This window comes from Oncorhynchus nerka, linkage group LG20 (assembly GCF_034236695.1).
Source record: "Oncorhynchus nerka isolate Pitt River linkage group LG20, Oner_Uvic_2.0, whole genome shotgun sequence".
Classification (NCBI taxonomy): Eukaryota; Metazoa; Chordata; class Actinopteri; order Salmoniformes; family Salmonidae; genus Oncorhynchus; species Oncorhynchus nerka.
This window is the reverse complement of record NC_088415.1, coordinates 7244430-7270183: the sequence shown is the minus strand read 5'-3', so window position 1 is coordinate 7270183 and position 25754 is coordinate 7244430. Positions and strand designations below refer to the sequence as shown.

The 25754-nt window shown below is 47.3% G+C and overlaps 1 protein-coding gene across 3 annotated transcripts in view; it reads right to left on the bottom strand.

The window, feature by feature from the left end:
• Window positions 1-25754, bottom strand: part of LOC115101925 (S-adenosylhomocysteine hydrolase-like protein 1) — a 78795-nt gene that overhangs the window by 9157 nt on the left and 43884 nt on the right. For all 3 annotated transcript variants that reach the window (XM_065005163.1, XM_065005164.1, XM_065005165.1), the window contains exons 4-8: window positions 14849-14949; window positions 14062-14164; window positions 13533-13627; window positions 13068-13174; window positions 12803-12919 (exon numbers count right to left, since the gene is read on the bottom strand). In XM_065005163.1, the coding sequence (XP_064861235.1) occupies window positions 12803-12919; window positions 13068-13174; window positions 13533-13627; window positions 14062-14164; window positions 14849-14949 (523 nt within the window). The remainder of the gene's footprint in view (window positions 1-12802; window positions 12920-13067; window positions 13175-13532; window positions 13628-14061; window positions 14165-14848; window positions 14950-25754) is intronic.

The following is a 25754-nucleotide window of genomic DNA, read 5'->3' as shown; positions in this document are numbered from 1 at the left end:
CTACATGACAACTCCTCCTCACCCATCCAGGATGGACTCTCTGCAGCAGTAGTTACTGTACTATATTCTACATGACAACTCCTCATCCAGGATGGACTCTCTGCAGCAGTAGTTACTGTACTATATTCTACATGACAACTCCCCGTCCAGGATGGACTCTCTGCAGCAGTAGTTACTGTACTATATTCTACATGACAACTCCCTGTCCAGGATGGACTCTCTGCAGCAGTAGTTACTGTACTATATTCTACATGACAACTCCCTATCCAGGATGGACTCTCTGCAGCAGTAGTTACTGTACTATATTCTACATGACAACTCCCCGTCCAGGATGGACTCTCTGCAGCAGTAGTTACTGTACTATATTCTACATGACAACTCCCTGTCCAGGATGGACTCTCTGCAGCAGTAGTTACTGTACTATATTCTACATGACAACTCCCTGTCCAGGATGGACTCTCTGCAGCAGTAGTTACTGTACTATATTCTACATGACAACTCCCTGTCCAGGATGGACTCTCTGCAGCAGTAGTTACTGTACTATATTCTACATGACAACTCCCCGTCCAGGATGGACTCTCTGCAGCAGTAGTTACTGTACTATATTCTACATGACAACTCCCTGTCCAGGATGGACTCTCTGCAGCAGTAGTTACTGTACTATATTCTACATGACAACTCCCCGTCCAGGATGGACTCTCTACAGCAGTAGTTACTGTACTATATTCTACATGACAACTCCCCGTCCAGGATGGACTCTCTGCAGCAGTAGTTACTGTACTATATTCTACATGACAACTCCCTGTCCAGGATGGACTCTCTACAGCAGTAGTTACTGTACTATATTCTATATGACAACTCCCCGTCCAGGATGGACTCTCTGCAGCAGTAGTTACTGTACTATATTCTACATGACAACTCCCCGTCCAGGATGGACTCTCTGCAGCAGTAGTTACTGTACTATATTCTACATGACAACTCCCGTCCAGGATGGACTCTCTGCAGCAGTAGTTACTGTACTATATTCTACATGACAACTCCCCGTCCAGGATGGACTCTCTGCAGCAGTAGTTACTGTACTATATTCTACATGACAACTCCCCGTCCAGGATGGACTCTCTGCAGCAGTAGTTACTGTACTATATTCTACATGACAACTCCCTGTCCAGGATGGACTCTCTACAGCAGTAGTTACTGTACTATATTCTACATGACAACTCCTCCTCACCTGTCCAGGATGGACTCTCTGCAGCAGTAGTTACTGTACTATATTCTACATGACAACTCCCCGTCCAGGATGGACTCTCTACAGCAGTAGTTACTGTACTATATTCTACATGACAACTCCTCCTCACCCGTCCAGGATGGACTCTCTGCAGCAGTAGTTACTGTACTATATTCTACATGACAACTCCTCCTCACCCGTCCAGGATGGACTCTCTGCAGCAGTAGTTACTGTACTATATTCTACATGACAACTCCTCCTCACCCGTCCAGGATGGACTCTCTGCAGCAGTAGTTACTGTACTATATTCTACATGACAACTCCTCCTCACCCATCCAGGATGGACTCTCTGCAGCAGTAGTTACTGTACTATATTCTACATGACAACTCCCCGTCCAGGATGGACTCTCTGCAGCAGTAGTTACTGTACTATATTCTACATGACAACTCCTCCTCACCCATCCAGGATGGACTCTCTGCAGCAGTAGTTACTGTACTATATTCTACATGACAACTCCTCATCCAGGATGGACTCTCTGCAGCAGTAGTTACTGTACTATATTCTACATGACAACTCCCCGTCCAGGATGGACTCTCTGCAGCAGTAGTTACTGTACTATATTCTACATGACAACTCCCTGTCCAGGATGGACTCTCTGCAGCAGTAGTTACTGTACTATATTCTACATGACAACTCCCTGTCCAGGATGGACTCTCTGCAGCAGTAGTTACTGTACTATATTCTACATGACAACTCCCCGTCCAGGATGGACTCTCTGCAGCAGTAGTTACTGTACTATATTCTACATGACAACTCCCTGTCCAGGATGGACTCTCTGCAGCAGTAGTTACTGTACTATATTCTACATGACAACTCCCTGTCCAGGATGGACTCTCTGCAGCAGTAGTTACTGTACTATATTCTACATGACAACTCCCTGTCCAGGATGGACTCTCTGCAGCAGTAGTTACTGTACTATATTCTACATGACAACTCCCCGTCCAGGATGGACTCTCTGCAGCAGTAGTTACTGTACTATATTCTACATGACAACTCCCTGTCCAGGGTGGACTCTCTGCAGCAGTAGTTACTGTACTATATTCTACATGACAACTCCCCGTCCAGGATGGACTCTCTACAGCAGTAGTTACTGTACTATATTCTACATGACAACTCCCCGTCCAGGATGGACTCTCTGCAGCAGTAGTTACTGTACTATATTCTACATGACAACTCCCTGTCCAGGATGGACTCTCTACAGCAGTAGTTACTGTACTATATTCTACATGACAACTCCCCGTCCAGGATGGACTCTCTGCAGCAGTAGTTACTGTACTATATTCTACATGACAACTCCCCGTCCAGGATGGACTCTCTGCAGCAGTAGTTACTGTACTATATTCTACATGACAACTCCCCGTCCAGGATGGACTCTCTGCAGCAGTAGTTACTGTACTATATTCTACATGACAACTCCCCGTCCAGGATGGACTCTCTGCAGCAGTAGTTACTGTACTATATTCTACATGACAACTCCCCGTCCAGGATGGACTCTCTGCAGCAGTAGTTACTGTACTATATTCTACATGACAACTCCCTGTCCAGGATGGACTCTCTACAGCAGTAGTTACTGTACTATATTCTACATGACAACTCCTCCTCACCCATCCAGGATGGACTCTCTGCAGCAGTAGTTACTGTACTATATTCTACATGACAACTCCCCATCCAGGATGGACTCTCTACAGCAGTAGTTACTGTACTATATTCTACATGACAACTCCTCCTCACCCGTCCAGGATGGACTCTCTGCAGCAGTAGTTACTGTACTATATTCTACATGACAACTCCTCCTCACCCGTCCAGGATGGACTCTCTGCAGCAGTAGTTACTGTACTATATTCTACATGACAACTCCTCCTCACCCATCCAGGATGGACTCTCTGCAGCAGTAGTTACTGTACTATATTCTACATGACAACTCCCCGTCCAGGATGGAATCTCTGCAGCAGTAGTTACTGTACTATATTCTACATGACAACTCCTCCTCACCCATCCAGGATGGACTCTCTGCAGCAGTAGTTACTGTACTATATTCTACATGACAACTCCCCGTCCAGGATGGACTCTCTACAGCAGTAGTTACTGTACTATATTCTACATGACAACTCCCCGTCCAGGATGGACTCTCTGCAGCAGTAGTTACTGTACTATATTCTACATGACAACTCCCTGTCCAGGATGGACTCTCTACAGCAGTAGTTACTGTACTATATTCTACATGACAACTCCCCGTCCAGGATGGACTCTCTGCAGCAGTAGTTACTGTACTATATTCTACATGACAACTCCCCGTCCAGGATGGACTCTCTGCAGCAGTAGTTACTGTACTATATTCTACATGACAACTCCCCGTCCAGGATGGACTCTCTGCAGCAGTAGTTACTGTACTATATTCTACATGACAACTCCCCGTCCAGGATGGACTCTCTGCAGCAGTAGTTACTGTACTATATTCTACATGACAACTCCCCGTCCAGGATGGACTCTCTGCAGCAGTAGTTACTGTACTATATTCTACATGACAACTCCCTGTCCAGGATGGACTCTCTACAGCAGTAGTTACTGTACTATATTCTACATGACAACTCCTCCTCACCTGTCCAGGATGGACTCTCTGCAGCAGTAGTTACTGTACTATATTCTACATGACAACTCCTCCTCACCCATCCAGGATGGACTCTCTGCAGCAGTAGTTACTGTACTATATTCTACATGACAACTCCCCGTCCAGGATGGACTCTCTACAGCAGTAGTTACTGTACTATATTCTACATGACAACTCCTCCTCACCCGTCCAGGATGGACTCTCTGCAGCAGTAGTTACTGTACTATATTCTACATGACAACTCCTCCTCACCCGTCCAGGATGGACTCTCTGCAGCAGTAGTTACTGTACTATATTCTACATGACAACTCCTCCTCACCCATCCAGGATGGACTCTCTGCAGCAGTAGTTACTGTACTATATTCTACATGACAACTCCTCCTCACCTGTCCAGGATGGACTCTCTGCAGCAGTAGTTACTGTACTATATTCTACATGACAACTCCTCCTCACCCGTCCAGGATGGACTCTCTGCAGCAGTAGTTACTGTACTATATTCTACATGACAACTCCTCCTCACCCATCCAGGATGGACTCTCTGCAGCAGTAGTTACTGTACTATATTCTACATGACAACTCCCCGTCCAGGATGGACTCTCTGCAGCAGTAGTTACTGTACTATATTCTACATGACAACTCCTCCTCACCCATCCAGGATGGACTCTCTGCAGCAGTAGTTACTGTACTATATTCTACATGACAACTCCTCATCCAGGATGGACTCTCTGCAGCAGTAGTTACTGTTCTATATTCTACATGACAACTCCCCGTCCAGGATGGACTCTCTGCAGCAGTAGTTACTGTACTATATTCTACATGACAACTCCCTGTCCAGGATGGACTCTCTGCAGCAGTAGTTACTGTACTATATTCTACATGACAACTCCCTGTCCAGGATGGACTCTCTGCAGCAGTAGTTACTGTACTATATTCTACATGACAACTCCCTGTCCAGGATGGACTCTCTGCAGCAGTAGTTACTGTACTATATTCTACATGACAACTCCCTGTCCAGGATGGACTCTCTGCAGCAGTAGTTACTGTACTATATTCTACATGACAACTCCCTGTCCAGGATGGACTCTCTGCAGCAGTAGTTACTGTACTATATTCTACATGACAACTCCCCGTCCAGGATGGACTCTCTGCAGCAGTAGTTACTGTACTATATTCTACATGACAACTCCCGTCCAGGATGGACTCTCTACAGCAGTAGTTACTGTACTATATTCTACATGACAACTCCCCGTCCAGGATGGACTCTCTGCAGCAGTAGTTACTGTACTATATTCTACATGACAACTCCTGTCCAGGATGGACTCTCTACAGCAGTAGTTACTGTACTATATTCTACATGACAACTCCCGTCCAGGATGGACTCTCTGCAGCAGTAGTTACTGTACTATATTCTACATGACAACTCCCGTCCAGGATGGACTCTCTGCAGCAGTAGTTACTGTACTATATTCTACATGACAACTCCCCGTCCAGGATGGACTCTCTGCAGCAGTAGTTACTGTACTATATTCTACATGACAACTCCCCGTCCAGGATGGACTCTCTGCAGCAGTAGTTACTGTACTATATTCTACATGACAACTCCCCGTCCAGGATGGACTCTCTGCAGCAGTAGTTACTGTACTATATTCTACATGACAACTCCTGTCCAGGATGGACTCTCTACAGCAGTAGTTACTGTACTATATTCTACATGACAACTCCTCCTCACCTGTCCAGGATGGACTCTCTGCAGCAGTAGTTACTGTACTATATTCTACATGACAACTCCTCCTCACCCATCCAGGATGGACTCTCTGCAGCAGTAGTTACTGTACTATATTCTACATGACAACTCCCCGTCCAGGATGGACTCTCTACAGCAGTAGTTACTGTACTATATTCTACATGACAACTCCTCCTCACCCGTCCAGGATGGACTCTCTGCAGCAGTAGTTACTGTACTATATTCTACATGACAACTCCTCCTCACCCGTCCAGGATGGACTCTCTGCAGCAGTAGTTACTGTACTATATTCTACATGACAACTCCTCCTCACCCATCCAGGATGGACTCTCTGCAGCGGGTAGTTACTGTACTATATTCTACATGACAACTCCTCCTCACCCGTCCAGGATGGACTCTCTGCAGCAGTAGTTACTGTACTATATTCTACATGACAACTCCCCGTCCAGGATGGACTCTCTGCAGCAGTAGTTACTGTACTATATTCTACATGACAACTCCCCGTCCAGGATGGACTCTCTGCAGCAGTAGTTACTGTACTATATTCTACATGACAACTCCCCGTCCAGGATGGACTCTCTGCAGCAGTAGTTACTGTACTATATTCTACATGACAACTCCCCGTCCAGGATGGACTCTCTGCAGCAGTAGTTACTGTACTATATTCTACATGACAACTCCCTGTCCAGGATGGACTCTCTACAGCAGTAGTTACTGTACTATATTCTACATGACAACTCCTCCTCACCTGTCCAGGATGGACTCTCTGCAGCAGTAGTTACTGTACTATATTCTACATGACAACTCCTCCTCACCCATCCAGGATGGACTCTCTGCAGCAGTAGTTACTGTACTATATTCTACATGACAACTCCCGTCCAGGATGGACTCTCTACAGCAGTAGTTACTGTACTATATTCTACATGACAACTCCTCCTCACCCGTCCAGGATGGACTCTCTGCAGCAGTAGTTACTGTACTATATTCTACATGACAACTCCTCCTCACCCGTCCAGGATGGACTCTCTGCAGCAGTAGTTACTGTACTATATTCTACATGACAACTCCTCCTCACCCATCCAGGATGGACTCTCTGCAGCGGGTAGTTACTGTACTATATTCTACATGACAACTCCTCCTCACCCGTCCAGGATGGACTCTCTGCAGCAGTAGTTACTGTACTATATTCTACATGACAACTCCCCGTCCAGGATGGACTCTCTGCAGCAGTAGTTACTGTACTATATTCTACATGACAACTCCCCGTCCAGGATGGACTCTCTGCAGCAGTAGTTACTGTACTATATTCTACATGACAACTCCCGTCCAGGATGGACTCTCTGCAGCAGTAGTTACTGTACTATATTCTACATGACAACTCCCTGTCCAGGATGGACTCTCTACAGCAGTAGTTACTGTACTATATTCTACATGACAACTCCCCGTCCAGGATGGACTCTCTGCAGCAGTAGTTACTGTACTATATTCTACATGACAACTCCCCGTCCAGGATGGACTCTCTGCAGCAGTAGTTACTGTACTATATTCTACATGACAACTCCCCGTCCAGGATGGACTCTCTGCAGCAGTAGTTACTGTACTATATTCTACATGACAACTCCCCGTCCAGGATGGACTCTCTGCAGCAGTAGTTACTGTACTATATTCTACATGACAACTCCCGTCCAGGATGGACTCTCTGCAGCAGTAGTTACTGTACTATATTCTACATGACAACTCCTGTCCAGGATGGACTCTCTGCAGCAGTAGTTACTGTACTATATTCTACATGACAACTCCCTGTCCAGGATGGACTCTCTGCAGCAGTAGTTACTGTACTATATTCTACATGACAACTCCCTGTCCAGGATGGACTCTCTGCAGCAGTAGTTACTGTACTATATTCTACATGACAACTCCCTGTCCAGGATGGACTCTCTGCAGCAGTAGTTACTGTACTATATTCTACATGACAACTCCCCGTCCAGGATGGACTCTCTGCAGCAGTAGTTACTGTACTATATTCTACATGACAACTCCCGTCCAGGATGGACTCTCTACAGCAGTAGTTACTGTACTATATTCTACATGACAACTCCCCGTCCAGGATGGACTCTCTGCAGCAGTAGTTACTGTACTATATTCTACATGACAACTCCCTGTCCAGGATGGACTCTCTACAGCAGTAGTTACTGTACTATATTCTACATGACAACTCCCCGTCCAGGATGGACTCTCTGCAGCAGTAGTTACTGTACTATATTCTACATGACAACTCCCGTCCAGGATGGACTCTCTGCAGCAGTAGTTACTGTACTATATTCTACATGACAACTCCCCGTCCAGGATGGACTCTCTGCAGCAGTAGTTACTGTACTATATTCTACATGACAACTCCCCGTCCAGGATGGACTCTCTGCAGCAGTAGTTACTGTACTATATTCTACATGACAACTCCCCGTCCAGGATGGACTCTCTGCAGCAGTAGTTACTGTACTATATTCTACATGACAACTCCTGTCCAGGATGGACTCTCTACAGCAGTAGTTACTGTACTATATTCTACATGACAACTCCTCCTCACCTGTCCAGGATGGACTCTCTGCAGCAGTAGTTACTGTACTATATTCTACATGACAACTCCTCCTCACCCATCCAGGATGGACTCTCTGCAGCAGTAGTTACTGTACTATATTCTACATGACAACTCCCCGTCCAGGATGGACTCTCTACAGCAGTAGTTACTGTACTATATTCTACATGACAACTCCTCCTCACCCGTCCAGGATGGACTCTCTGCAGCAGTAGTTACTGTACTATATTCTACATGACAACTCCTCCTCACCCGTCCAGGATGGACTCTCTGCAGCAGTAGTTACTGTACTATATTCTACATGACAACTCCTCCTCACCCATCCAGGATGGACTCTCTGCAGCGGGTAGTTACTGTACTATATTCTACATGACAACTCCTCCTCACCCGTCCAGGATGGACTCTCTGCAGCAGTAGTTACTGTACTATATTCTACATGACAACTCCCGTCCAGGATGGACTCTCTGCAGCAGTAGTTACTGTACTATATTCTACATGACAACTCCCGTCCAGGATGGACTCTCTGCAGCAGTAGTTACTGTACTATATTCTACATGACAACTCCCCGTCCAGGATGGACTCTCTGCAGCAGTAGTTACTGTACTATATTCTACATGACAACTCCCCGTCCAGGATGGACTCTCTGCAGCAGTAGTTACTGTACTATATTCTACATGACAACTCCCTGTCCAGGATGGACTCTCTACAGCAGTAGTTACTGTACTATATTCTACATGACAACTCCTCCTCACCTGTCCAGGATGGACTCTCTGCAGCAGTAGTTACTGTACTATATTCTACATGACAACTCCTCCTCACCCATCCAGGATGGACTCTCTGCAGCAGTAGTTACTGTACTATATTCTACATGACAACTCCCCGTCCAGGATGGACTCTCTACAGCAGTAGTTACTGTACTATATTCTACATGACAACTCCTCCTCACCCGTCCAGGATGGACTCTCTGCAGCAGTAGTTACTGTACTATATTCTACATGACAACTCCTCCTCACCCGTCCAGGATGGACTCTCTGCAGCAGTAGTTACTGTACTATATTCTACATGACAACTCCTCCTCACCCATCCAGGATGGACTCTCTGCAGCGGGTAGTTACTGTACTATATTCTACATGACAACTCCTCCTCACCCGTCCAGGATGGACTCTCTGCAGCAGTAGTTACTGTACTATATTCTACATGACAACTCCCCGTCCAGGATGGACTCTCTGCAGCAGTAGTTACTGTACTATATTCTACATGACAACTCCCCGTCCAGGATGGACTCTCTGCAGCAGTAGTTACTGTACTATATTCTACATGACAACTCCCCGTCCAGGATGGACTCTCTGCAGCAGTAGTTACTGTACTATATTCTACATGACAACTCCCTGTCAGGATGGACTCTCTACAGCAGTAGTTACTGTACTATATTCTACATGACAACTCCCCGTCCAGGATGGACTCTCTGCAGCAGTAGTTACTGTACTATATTCTACATGACAACTCCCCGTCCAGGATGGACTCTCTGCAGCAGTAGTTACTGTACTATATTCTACATGACAACTCCCGTCCAGGATGGACTCTCTGCAGCAGTAGTTACTGTACTATATTCTACATGACAACTCCCGTCCAGGATGGACTCTCTGCAGCAGTAGTTACTGTACTATATTCTACATGACAACTCCCCGTCCAGGATGGACTCTCTGCAGCAGTAGTTACTGTACTATATTCTACATGACAACTCCCTGTCCAGGATGGACTCTCTACAGCAGTAGTTACTGTACTATATTCTACATGACAACTCCTCCTCACCTGTCCAGAATGGACTCTCTGCAGCAGTAGTTACTGTACTATATTCTACATGACAACTCCTCCTCACCCATCCAGGATGGACTCTCTGCAGCAGTAGTTACTGTACTATATTCTACATGACAACTCCCCGTCCAGGATGGACTCTCTACAGCAGTAGTTACTGTACTATATTCTACATGACAACTCCTCCTCACCCGTCCAGGATGGACTCTCTGCAGCAGTAGTTACTGTACTATATTCTACATGACAACTCCTCCTCACCCGTCCAGGATGGACTCTCTGCAGCAGTAGTTACTGTACTATATTCTACATGACAACTCCTCCTCACCCATCCAGGATGGACTCTCTGCAGCGGGTAGTTACTGTACTATATTCTACATGACAACTCCTCCTCACCCATCCAGGATGGACTCTCTGCAGCAGTAGTTACTGTACTATATTCTACATGACAACTCCCCGTCCAGGATGGACTCTCTGCAGCAGTAGTTACTGTACTATATTCTACATGACAACTCCCCGTCCAGGATGGACTCTCTGCAGCAGTAGTTACTGTACTATATTCTACATGACAACTCCCTGTCCAGGATGGACTCTCTACAGCAGTAGTTACTGTACTATATTCTACATGACAACTCCCCGTCCAGGATGGACTCTCTGCAGCAGTAGTTACTGTACTATATTCTACATGACAACTCCCTGTCCAGGATGGACTCTCTACAGCAGTAGTTACTGTACTATATTCTACATGACAACTCCTCCTCACCTGTCCAGGATGGACTCTCTGCAGCAGTAGTTACTGTACTATATTCTACATGACAACTCCTCCTCACCTGTCCAGGATGGACTCTCTGCAGCAGTAGTTACTGTACTATATTCTACATGACAACTCCCTGTCCAGGATGGACTCTCTACAGCAGTAGTTACTGTACTATATTCTACATGACAACTCCTCCTCACCTGTCCAGGATAGACTCTCTGCAGCAGTAGTTACTGTACTATATTCTACATGACAACTCCCCGTCCAGGATGGACTCTCTACAGCAGTAGTTACTGTACTATATTCTACATGACAACTCCTCCTCACCCGTCCAGGATGGACTCTCTGCAGCAGTAGTTACTGTACTATATTCTACATGACAACTCCTCCTCACCCGTCCAGGATGGACTCTCTGCAGCAGTAGTTACTGTACTATATTCTACATGACAACTCCTCCTCACCCATCCAGGATGGACTCTCTGCAGCGGGTAGTTACTGTACTATATTCTACATGACAACTCCTCCTCACCCGTCCAGGATGGACTCTCTGCAGCAGTAGTTACTGTACTATATTCTACATGACAACTCCCCGTCCAGGATGGACTCTCTGCAGCAGTAGTTACTGTACTATATTCTACATGACAACTCCCCGTCCAGGATGGACTCTCTGCAGCAGTAGTTACTGTACTATATTCTACATGACAACTCCCTGTCCAGGATGGACTCTCTACAGCAGTAGTTACTGTACTATATTCTACATGACAACTCCCCGTCCAGGATGGACTCTCTGCAGCAGTAGTTACTGTACTATATTCTACATGACAACTCCCTGTCCAGGATGGACTCTCTACAGCAGTAGTTACTGTACTATATTCTACATGACAACTCCTCCTCACCTGTCCAGGATGGACTCTCTGCAGCAGTAGTTACTGTACTATATTCTACATGACAACTCCCTGTCCAGGATGGACTCTCTGCAGCAGTAGTTACTGTACTATATTCTACATGACAACTCCCTGTCCAGGATGGACTCTCTACAGCAGTAGTTACTGTACTATATTCTACATGACAACTCCTCCTCACCTGTCCAGGATGGACTCTCTGCAGCAGTAGTTACTGTACTATATTCTACATGACAACTCCCCGTCCAGGATGGACTCTCTACAGCAGTAGTTACTGTACTATATTCTACATGACAACTCCTCCTCACCCGTCCAGGATGGACTCTCTGCAGCAGTAGTTACTGTACTATATTCTACATGACAACTCCTCCTCACCCGTCCAGGATGGACTCTCTGCAGCAGTAGTTACTGTACTATATTCTACATGACAACTCCTCCTCACCCATCCAGGATGGACTCTCTGCAGCGGGTAGTTACTGTACTATATTCTACATGACAACTCCTCCTCACCCGTCCAGGATGGACTCTCTGCAGCAGTAGTTACTGTACTATATTCTACATGACAACTCCCCGTCCAGGATGGACTCTCTGCAGCAGTAGTTACTGTACTATATTCTACATGACAACTCCTCCTCACCCATCCAGGATGGACTCTCTGCAGCAGTAGTTACTGTACTATATTCTACATGACAACTCCTCCTCACCCGTCCAGGATGGACTCTCTGCAGCAGTAGTTACTGTACTATATTCTACATGACAACTCCTCCTCACCCGTCCAGGATGGACTCTCTGCAGCAGTAGTTACTGTACTATATTCTACATGACAACTCCTCCTCACCCATCCAGGATGGACTCTCTGCAGCGGGTAGTTACTGTACTATATTCTACATGACAACTCCTCCTCACCCGTCCAGGATGGACTCTCTGCAGCAGTAGTTACTGTACTATATTCTACATGACAACTCCCCGTCCAGGATGGACTCTCTGCAGCAGTAGTTACTGTACTATATTCTACATGACAACTCCTCCTCACCCGTCCAGGATGGACTCTCTGCAGCAGTAGTTACTGTACTATATTCTACATGACAACTCCTCCTCACCCGTCCAGGATGGACTCTCTGCAGCAGTAGAGGTTATCAAACTTCTGCTTGGTAACCGAATCGTTCACATTCATGGCCGGGACACACAGCTTGCCTGCCTTGGACAGCTGGTACAACCTGAGAATAAATAAAGTAAAGACATAAAGCCACAGACTAACGGAGAATAAACTGGACCAATGATTTTTTAATTTTTTTTTAATCAAAAATGTCTCTTTTTTTTCCTGTGGATGTATGTGACCAATGTTTTAGGAAGGCTCTTTCTCACCTGTGGACTCCAGTGACACTCTCCTCCACGATGCCCTGAGCCTTCTTGAACACGCTGGGGTACTTCTTATAAACCCAGTGGGTCAGATCCCCTCCGTCATCCAGAATCTAACAATGAGAGCACAATGGTAATATATTAATTAATATTAATATTAATGGTAATATATATATATATATTAAATGGTAAAGTCAACAATCACCTTCCACAGTAGGGGTGGGGCATCACTACATGATCAATGTCAAGCAGACCTCGGGGGCGAATGTGTGTGCATTTCCATTATCTGAAATACCTACGGTGTGCATGATTTTGCTTGCCTGGTATGGAGTTTTCAGTATTGCGACAATTCCAATGGTTCAATTGTTCCTGGTAACTTAAATCAAGCACGTCTCAAGTGCATACAGACAATAAATATTTTACCCAGCTCTGACGTAAAATCAATTATTGAATAGTTTAGCATTTAGGTACCATGTTGGCCTGCCAGCCTTCTTTGTTGACACAGCGGTCGATGCACCACCAAAAATCATCCTCTGACTCGCCCTTCCATGCAAACACAGGCACCCCTGTAGGGGAGAGGAGAGAGAGAGAGAGGAAGAAGAGGCTAGCATTTATTATGACTGGGGGAGAGGGAGAGAGAAAATGAGGATGAAACTATTATAATGGCTTGGGAGAGCGGGTGGGGGTAGGGGGAAAGAGAGAGAGAGACACACAGAGACAGAAAGAGAGACAGAAAGACAAGGCAAGAGACAGAAAGAGAGAGAGACAGAGAGAGAGACAGAGAGAGAAAAAAAAATAGACAGACAGAGAGAGAAATAGAGACAGAGAGAGAGAGAGAGAGAGAGAGAGAGAGAGAGAGAGAGACAGAAAGAGAGACAGGAAGAGAGAGCGAGAGAGAAAAGGAGAGAGAGACAGAGAGAGAGAAAGAGAGTGAGAGAGAGACAGAAAGAGACAGAGAGAAAGAGAGAGAGAGGGTCCACTATGTGATGTGTGTTCTTACCAGTCTCTGCCAGGGCAGCCGCCACCTCGTTCTGAGTAGAGTAGATGTTACAGGCTGTCCAACGACACTGAGCTCCAAGAGCTACCAGGGTCTCTATCAGAACCTGGGGGCAACACACAAACACGATAAGCTCTTACCATTGAGGTAAATGTAAACCATAAAAAATAACACCAAAATCTATCTATCAAGCTGTAATCTGACATGTCTGGAGCAAAGTGCTTTAAGCAAAGCTGTTCATCATCACTGAATGTCTGATTCATTTGACAGTCAGGAAAGGCAAAGACAGTATGATTTTATTACTGGAGGAGGCAGCAACAACAACAAAATGCCACTATGTTTGCCCCAGTTAGAGGCTTCTCATATACTGTAGGTCTATGGATCTAAGATGGTGTATGGTGGAGGAGAAAGCAAGATAACCTACTGCAGTCTGAGCTGTGATGTGGGTGCAGCCCACTATCTTTGCCCCAGTTAGAGGCTTCTCATATACTGTATGTCTATGGATCTAAGATGGTGTATGGTGGAGGAGAAAGCAAGATACCCTACTGCAGTCTGAGCTGTGATGTGGGTGCAGCCCACTATCTTTGCCCCAGTTAGAGGCTTCTCATATACTGTATGTCTATGGATCTAAGATGGTGTATGGTGGAGGAGAAAGCAAGATAACCTACTGCAGTCTGAGCTGTGATGTGGGTGCAGCCCACTATCTTTGCCCCAGTTAGAGGCTTCTCATATACTGTAGGTCTATGGATCTAAGATGGTGTATGGTGGAGGAGAAAGCAAGATAACCTACTGCAGTCTGAGCTGTGATGTGGGTGCAGCCCACTATCTTTGCCCCAGCTAGAGGCTTCTCAGCCTGGGCTCTCTTCCTCAGGGAGATCAGGGCTGACATATCTGTGGGGGGGGGATACAGAGAGCGGGATAGAGGTGAGAGGTTAAGGATTTGGATGTGGGAGAGCAAAACAGTGAATGAGAGATTAAAACGGTAATATCTTATGTTTCACCAAGTCTTGGATGAACGACGACATTACGAACATACAACTGGCGGGTTATACACTCTATCGACAGGATAGAACAGCAGACTCTGGTAATACACGGGGCGGGGGCCTTTGCATATGTGTAAACAGCTGGTGCACGATATCTAAGGAAGTCTTGAGGTTTTGCTCGCCTGAGGTAGAGCATCTCATGATAAGCTGTAGACAACACTATCAACCTAGATAGTTTTCTTCTGAATTTTTCATAGCTGTCTACATACCACCACAGACGGATGCTGGCACTAAAACCGAAACTAAATGAGCTGTATAAGGCCATAAGCAAACAGGAAAACGCTCATCCAGAGGCAGCACTCCTAGTGGCCGGGGACTTTAATGCAGGAAAACTTAAATCAGTTTTACCTAATTTCACACATTATAACCTCCACATTGACTCTGTACAGGTACCTCCTGTATATAGCCTACACATTGACTCTGTACCGTAATACCCTGTATTTAGCCTCCACATTGACTCAGTACCGGTACCCCCTGTATATAACCTCCACATTGACTCTGTACCGTAATACCCTGTATATAGCCTCCACATTGACTCTGTACCGGTACCCCCTGTATATAGCCTCCACATTGACTCTGTACCGGTACCCCCTGTGTATAGCCTCCACATTGACTCTGTACCGGTACCCCCTGTATATAGCCTCCACATTGACTCTGTACCGGTACCCCCTGTATATAGCCTCCACGTTGACTCTGTACCGGTACCCCCTGTATATAGCCTCCACATTGACTCTGTACCGGTACCCCCTGTATATAGCCTCCACATTGACTCTGTACCGGTAGCCCCTGTATATAGCCTCCACATTGACTCTGTACCGGTACCCCCTGCATATAGTCTCCACATTGACTCTGTACCGGTACCCCCTGTATATAGCCTCCACATTGACTCTGTACCGGTACCCCCTGTATATAGCCTCCACATTGACTCTGTACCGGTACCCCCTGTATATAGCCTCCACATTGACTCTGTACCGGTACCCCCTGTATATATCCTCCACATTGACTCTGTACCGTAATACCCTGTATATAGCCTCCACATTGACTCTGTACCGGTACCCCCTATATATAGCCTCCACATTGACTCTGTACCGGTACCCCCTGTATATAGCCTCCACATTGACTCTGTACCGGTACCCCCTGTATATAGCCTCCACATTGACTCTGTACCGTAACACCCTGTATATAGCCTCCACATTGACTCTGTACCGGTACCCCCTGTATATAGCCTCCACATTGACTCTGTACCGGTACCCCCTGTATATAGCCTCCACATTGACTCTGTACCGGTACCCCCTGTATAGAGCCTCCACATTGACTCTGTACTGGTACCACCTGTATATAGGCTCCACATTGACTCTGTACTGGTACCCCCTGTATATAGCCTCCACATTGACTCTGTACCGGTACCCCCTGTATATAGCCTCCACATTGACTCTGTACCGTAACACCCTGTATATAGCCTCCACATTGACTCTGTACCGGTACCCCCTGTATATAGCCTCCACATTGACTCTGTACCGGTACCCCCTGTATATAGCCTCCACATTGACTCTGTACCGGTACCCCCTGTATAGAGCCTCCACATTGACTCTGTACTGGTACCACCTGTATATAGGCTCCACATTGACTCTGTACCGGTACCCCCTGTATATAGTCTCCACATTGACTCTGTACTGGTACCACCTGTATATAGCCTCCACATTGACTCTGTACCGGTACCCCCTGTATATAACCTCCACATAGACTCTGTACCGGTACACCCTGTATATAGCCTCCACATTGACTCTGTACCGGTACCCCCTGTATATAACCTCCACATAGACTCTGTACCGGTACACCCTTTATATAGCCTCCACATTGACTCTGTACCGTAATACCCTGTATATAGCCTCCACATTGACTCTGTACCGGTACCCCCTGTATATAGCCTCCACATTGACTCTGTGCAGGTACCCCTGTGTATAGCCTCCACATTGACTCTGTGCCGGTACCCCCTGTATATAGCCTCCACATTGACTCTGTGCAGGTACCCCCTGTATATAGCCTCCACGTTGACTCTGTACCGGTACCCCCTGTATATAGCCTCCACATTGACTCTGTACCTCCACGGTACCCCCTGTATATAGCCTCCACATTGACTCTGTGCAGGTAGCCCCTGTATATAGCCTCCACATTGACTCTGTACCGGTACCCCCTGCATATAGTCTCCACATTGACTCTGTGCAGGTACCCCCTGTATATAGCCTCCACATTGACTCTGTACCGGTACCCCCTGTATATAGCCTCCACATTGACTCTGTGCCGGTACCCCCTGTATATAGCCTCCACATTGACTCTGTACGGTACCCCCTGTATATATCCTCCACATTGACTCTGTACCGTAATACCCTGTATATAGCCTCCACATTGACTCTGTACCCGGTACCCCCTGTATATAGCCTCCACATTGACTCTGTACAGTACCCCCTGTATATAGCCTCCACATTGACTCTGTACCGGTACCCCCTGTATATAGCCTCCATTGACTCTGTACATTTCACACAACATTGACCCTGTATATATATAGCCTCCACATTGACTCTGTACCGGTACCCCCTGTATATAGCCTCCACATTGACTCTGTACCGGTACCCCCTGTATATAGCCTCCACATTGACTCTGTACCGGTACCCCCTGTATAGAGCCTCCACATTGACTCTGTACTGGTACCCCCTGTATATAGGCTCCACATTGACTCTGTACAGGTACCCCCTGTATATAGCCTCCACATTGACTCTGTACTGGTACCACCTGTATATAGCCTCCACATTGACTCTGTACCGGTACCCCCTGTATATAGCCTCCACATTGACTCTGTACTGAGGTACCCCCTGTATATAGCCTCCACATTGACTCTGTACCGGTACCCCCTGTATATAACCTCCACATTGACTCTGTACAGGTACACCCTGTATAGAGCCTCACATTGACTCTGTACAGTACCACCTGTATAGTACACCCTTTACTCTCCACATTGACTCTGTACCGGTACCCCCTGTATATAACCTCACATTGACTCTGTACTGGTACCCCCTGTATATAACCTCCACATTGACTCTGTACCGGTACCCCCTGTATATAACCTCCACATTGACTCTGTGCGGTACCCCTGTATATAGCCTCCACATAGACTCTGTACAGGTACCCCTGTATATAGCCTCCACATTGACTCTGTACAGGTACCCCCTGTATATAGTCTCCACATTGACTCTGTACGGTACCCCCTGTATATAGCCTCCACATTGACTCTGTACCCGGTACACCCTGTATATAGCCTCCACATTGACTCTGTACCGTAATACCCTGTATATAGCCTCCACATTGACTCTGTACCGTACCCCCTGTATATAGCCTCCACATTGACTCTGTACCCGGTACCCCCTGTATATACCTCCACATAGACTCTGTGCCGGTACCCCCTGTACTATAGCCTCACATTGACTCTGTACCGGTACCCCCTGTATATAGCCTCCCATTGACTCTGTACCGGTACCCCCTGTATATAGCCTCCACATTGACTCTGTACCGGTACCCCCTGTATATAGCCTCCACATTGACTCTGTACGGTACCCCCTGTATATAGCCTCCACATTGACTCTGTACCGACCCTGTATATAGCTCCACATTGACTCTGAACCCCCTGTATATAGCCTCCACATTGACTCTGTACCGGAACCCCCTGTATATAGCCTCCACATTGACTCTGTACCGGTACCCCCTGTATATAGCCTCCACATTGACTCTGTACCGGAACCCCCTGTATATAGCCTCCACATTGACTCTGTACCGGTACCCCCTGTATATAGCCTCCACATTGACTCTGTACCGGTACCCCTGTATATAGCCTCCACATTGACTCTGTACCGGTACCCCCTGTATATAGCCTCCACATTGACTCTGTACCGGAACCACCTGTATATAGCCTCCACATTGACTCTGTACCGGTACCTGTATATAGCCTCCACATTGACTCTGTACCGGTACCCCCTGTATATAGCCTCCACATTGACTCTGTACGGTACCCCCTGTATATAGCCTCCCACATTGACTCTGTACCCCTGTATATACCCCCTGACTATATAGCCTCCACATTGACTCTGTACAGGTACCCCCTGTATATAACCTCCATATTGACTCTGTACCGGTACCCCCTGTATATAGTCTCCACATTGACTCTGTACCGGTACCCCCTGTATATAGTCTCCACATTGACTCTGTACCGTAATACCCTGTATATAGCACTCCACATTGACTCTGTTCCGGTACCCCCTGTATATAGTCTCCACATTGACTCTGTGCGAGTACCGGTACCCCCTGTATATAACCTCCCATTGACTCTGTACCAGGTACCCCTGTATATAACCTCCACATAGACTCTGTGCAATACCCCCTGTATATAGTCTCCACATTGACTCTGTACCGGTACCCCCTGTATATAGCCTCACATTGACTCTGTACCGGTACCCTGTATATAGCCTCCACATAGACTCTGTACCGGAACCACCTGTATATAACCTCCACATTGACTCTGTACCGTACCCCCTGTATATAGCCTCCACATTGACTCTGTGCAGTACCCCCTGTATATAGCCTCCACATTGACTCTGTGCCGGTACCCCCTGTATATAGCCTCCACATTGACTCTGTACCGGTACCCCCTGTATATAGCCTCCATTTGACTCTGTACAATTGCCCCTGTATATAGCCTCCACATTGACTCTGTACCAGTGCCCCTGTATATAACCTCCACATTGACTCTGTACGGTACCCCCTGTATATAGCCTCCACATTGACTCTGTACGGTACCCCCTGTATATAGCCTCCACATTGACTCTGTACCGGTACCCCCTGTATATAGTCTCCACATTGACTCTGTACCGTAATACCCTATATAGCCTCCACATTGACTCTGTACCCCCTGTATATAGCTCCACATTGACTCTGTACCGGTACCCCCTGTATATAGCCTCCACATTGACTCTGTACCGGTACCCCCTGTATATAGCCTCCACATTGACTCTGTGCCGGTACCCCCTGTATATAGCCTCCACATTGACTCTGTGCAGTAATACCCTGTATATAGCCTCCACATTGACTCTGTGCCGTACCCCCTGTATATAGCCTCCACATTGACTCTGTGCCGGTACCCCCTGTATATAGCCTCACATTGACTCTGTACCGGTACCCCCTGTATATAGCCTCCACATTGACTCTGTACCGGTACCCCCTGTATATAGCCTCCACATTGACTCTGTGCCCCCCTGTATGGCCCCTCCACATTGACTCCCTGTGTATATAGCCTCCTTGACTCTGTACCGTAATACCCCCTGTATATAGCCTCCACATTGACTCTGTTACCGGTACCCCCTGTATATAGCCTCCACATTGACTCTGTACCGGTACCCCCTGTATATAAGCCTCCACATTGACTCTGTGCACGTACCCCCTGTATACCCAACCACATTGACTCTGTACCGGTGCCCCCTGTATATAGCCTCCACGTTGACTCTGTACCCGGTACCCCCTGTATATAGCCTCCCATTGACTCTGTACCGGTACCCCCTGTATATAGTCTCCACGTTGACTCTGTGCCGGAACCCCTGTATATAGCCTCCACATTGACTCTGTGCCGGAACCACTGTATATAACCTCCACATAGACTCTGTACCGTACCCCTGTATATAGCCTCCACGATGACTCTGTGCGGACCCCCTGTATATAGCCTCCCACATTGACTCTGTACCAGTACCCCCTGTATATAGCCTCCACATTGACTCTGTGCCGTACCCCCTGTATATAGCCTCCACATTGACTCTGTACCGGTACCCCCTGTATATAACCTCCCATGACTCTGTGCCGGTACCCCCTGTATATAGCCTCCACATTGACTCTGTTACCCTCCTGACTCCTGTACCCCCTGTATATAGCCCTCATGTAGTAATACCCTGTATATAGCCTCATTGACTCTGTACCGGTACCCTGTATATAGCCTCCACATTGACTCTGTGCCGGTACCCCCTGTATATAGCCTCCACATTGACTCTGTACCGGTACCCCCTGTATATAACCTCACATAGACTCTGTGCAGTACCCCCTGTATATAGTCTCCACATTGACTCTGTGCCGGTACCCCCCTGTATATAGTCTCCCATTGACTCTGTGCCGGTACCCTGTATATAGCCTCCACATAGACTCTGTGCCGGTACACCCTGTATATAGTCTCCACATTGACTCTGTGCGTAATACCCTGTATATAGCCTCCCCACATTGACTCTGTACCCTATAGGCTCTGTGCCACCCCTGTATATCCTCCGTGAACCCTCCACATTGACTCTGTACCGGTACCCCCTGTGTATAGCCTCCATTGACTCTGTACCGGTACCCCCTATATATAGTCTCCACATTGACTCTGTGCCGGACCCCTGTATATAGTCTCACATTGACTCTATACCAGAACCACCTGTATATAGTCTCCACATAGACTCTGTACCGGTACCCACCTGTATATAGCCTCACATTGACTCTGTGGAACCCCCTGTATATAGCCTCCACATTGACTCTGTGCAGTACCCTGTATATAGCCTCCACATTGACTCTGTACCGTAATACCCTGTATATAGCCTCCACATTGACTCTGTACCGGTACCCCCTGTATATAGCCTCCACATTGACTCTGTACCGGTACCCCCTGTATATAGCCTCCACATTGACTCTGTGCAGGTACCCCCTGTATACAGTCTCCATTGATTGACTCTGTGCTCTGTAATACCCCTGTATATAACCTCCACATTGACTCTGTACCCGGTACCCCCTGTATATAGCCTCCACATTGACTCTGTACCGGTACCCCCTGTATATAGCCTCACATTGACTCTGTGCCGTAACACCCTGTATATAGCCTCACATTGACTCTGTACCGGTGCCCCTGTATATAGCCTCATTGACTCTGTACTACCCCCTGTATATAGCCTCCACATTGACTCTGTACCGGTACCCCCTGTATATAGCCTCCACATTGACTCTGTACGGTACCACCTGTATCTGCGCCTCCACATTGACTCTGTGCCGGTACCCCTGTATATAACCTCCATTGACTCTGTGCCGGTGCCCCCTGTATATAGTCTCACATTGACTCTGTGCCGGTACCCCCTGTATATAGTCTCCACATTTACTCTGTACGGTACCCCCTGTATATAGTCTCCACATTGACTCTGTGCCGGTACCCCTGTATATAGCCTCCACATTGACTCTGTACCGTACCACCTGTATATAGCCTCCACATTGACTCTGTGCCGTACCCCCTGTATATAGCCTCCACATTGACTCTGTGCCGGTACCCCCTGTATATAGCCTCCACATTGACTCTGTGACTCTGTGTACCCCCTGTATATAGCCTCCACATTGACTCTGTACCGTAATACCCTGTATATAGCCTCCACATTGACTCTGTACCGGTAGCCCCTGTATATAGCCTCCACATTGACTCTGTGCCGGTACCCCCTGTATATAACCTCCACATTGACTCTGTGCCGGTACCCCTGTATATAGCCTCCACATTGACTCTGTACAATTACCCCCTGTATATAGCCTCCACATTGACTCTGTACGGTACCCCCTGTATATAGCCTCCACATTGACTCTGTGCCGGTACTCCTGTATATAGCCTCCCACATTGACTCTGTGCCGGTACCCCTGTATATAGCCTCCACATTGACTCTGTACGGTACCCCCTGTATATAGCCTCCACATTGACTCTGTACCGGTACCACCTGTATATAGCCTCCACATTGACTCTGTACAGTACCTGTATATAGCCTCCACATTGACTCTGTGCCGGAACCACCTGTATATAGCCTCCACATTGACTCTGTGCAGTACCCCCTGTATATAACCTCCACATAGACTCTGTGCCGGTACCCCCTGTATATAGCCTCCACATTGACTCTGTGCCGGAACCCCCTGTATATAGCCTCCACATTGACTCTGTGACCGGTACCCCCTGTATATAGCCTCCACATTGACTCTGTACCGTAATACCCTGTATATAGCCTCCACATTGACTCTGTACCGGTACCCCTGTATATAGCCTACACATTGACTCTGTGCCGTACCCCCTGTATATAGCCTCCACATTGACTCTGTACCGGTACCCCCTGTATATAGCCTCCACATTGACTCTGTACCGTAATACCCCCTGTATATAGCCTCCACATTGACTCTGTGCAGTACCCCCTGTATATAGCCTCCACATTGACTCTGTGCCCCCTGGTACCCCCTGTATATAGCCTCCACATTGACTCTGTACCGTAACACCCTGTATATAGCCTCCACATTGACTCTGTGCCGGTACCCCCTGTATATAGCCTCCACATTGACTCTGTACTGGTACCCCCTGTATATAGCCTCCACATTGACTCTGTGCAGTACCCCCTGTATATAGCCTCCACATTGACTCTGTACCGGTACCACCTGTATATAGCCTCCACATTGACTCTGTACCGGTACCCCATGTATATAGTCTCCACATTGACTCTGTACCGGTACCTCCACATTTACTCTGTATATAGTCTCCACATTTACTCTGTACCGGTACCCCCTGTATATAGTCTCCACATTTACTCTGTACCGGTACCACCTGTATATAGCCTCCACATTGACTCTGTACCGGTACCACCTGTATATAGCCTCCACATTGACTCTGTACCGGTACCACCTGTATATAGCCTCCACATTGACTCTGTACCGTAATACCCTGTATATAGCCTCCACATTGACTCTGTACCGTACCCCCCTGTATATAGCCTCCACATTGACTCTGTACCGTAATACCCTGTATATAGCCTCCACATTGACTCTGTACCGTAATACCCTGTATATAGCCTCCACATTGACTCTGTACCGGTAGCCCCTGTATATAGCCTCCACATTGACTCTGTACCGGTACCCCCTGCATATAGCCTCCACATTGACTCTGTGCCGGTACCCCTGTATATAGCCTCCCACATTGACTCTGTACCGGTACTCCCCTCTGTATATAGCCTCCACATTGACTCTGTACCGGTACTCCCTGTATATAGCCTCCACATTGACTCTGTACCGGTGCCCCCTGTATATAACCTCCACATTGACTCTGTACCGGTACCACCTGTATATAGCCTCCACATTGACTCTGTACCGGTACCCCCTGTATATAGCCTCCACATTGACTCTGTACCGGTACCCCTGTATATAGCCTCCACATTGACTCTGTACCGGTACCACCTGTATATAGCCTCCACATTGACTCTGTACCGGTACCCCCTGTATATAGCCTCCACATTGACTCTGTACCGGTACCCCTGTATATAGTCTCCACATTGACTCTGTACCGGAACCCCCTGTATATAGCCTCCACATTGACTCTGTGCAGTACCCCCTGTATATATCCCATTGACTCTGTAGCCTCCACATTGACTCTGTACCGGTACACCCTGTATATAGTCTCCACATTGACTCTGTACCGGTACCCCCTGTATATAGTCTCCACATTGACTCTGTACCAGTACCCCCTGTATATAGCCTCCACATTGACTCTGTACCGGTACCCCCTGTATATAGTCTCCACATTGACTCTGTACCGGTACCCCCTGTATATAACCTCCACATAGACTCTGTACCGGTACCCCCTGTATATAACCTCCACATAGACTCTGTACCGGTACACCCTGTATATAGCCTCCACATTGACTCTGTACCGGTACCCCCTGTATATAGCCTCCACATTGACTCTGTACCGGTACCCCCTGTATATAGCCTCCACATTGACTCTGTACCGGTACCCCCTGTATATAGCCTCCACATTGACTCTGTACCGGTACCCCCTGTATATAGCCTCCACATTGACTCTGTACCGGAACCCCCTGTATATAGCCTCCACATTGACTCTGTACCGGAACCACCTGTATATAACCTCCACATAGACTCTGTACCGGTACCCCCTGTATATAGCCTCCACATTGACTCTGTACCGGAACCCCCTGTATATAGCCTCCACATTGACTCTGTACCGGTACCCCCTGTATATAGCCTCCACATTGACTCTGTACCGTAATACCCTGTATATAGCCTCCACATTGACTCTGTACCGGTACCCCCTGTATATAGCCTCCACATTGACTCTGTACCGGTACCCCCTGTATATAGCCTCCACATTGACTCTGTACTGGTACCCCCTGTATATAGCCTCCACATTGACTCTGTACCGGTACCCCCTGTATATAACCTCCACATTGACTCTGTACCGGTACCCCCTGTATATAGCCTCCACATTGACTCTGTACCGTAATACCCTGTATATAGCCTCCACATTGACTCTGTATAGGTACCACCTGTATATAGCCTCCACATTGACTCTGTACCGGTACCCCCTGTATATAGCCTCCACATTGACTCTGTACCGGTACCCCCTGTATATAACCTCCACATAGACTCTGTACCGGTACCCCCTGTATATAACCTCCACATTGACTCTGTACCGGTACCCCCTGTATATAGCCTCCACATTGACTCTGTACCATAATACCTTGTATATAGCCTCCACATTGACTCTGTATAGGTACCACCTGTATATAGCCT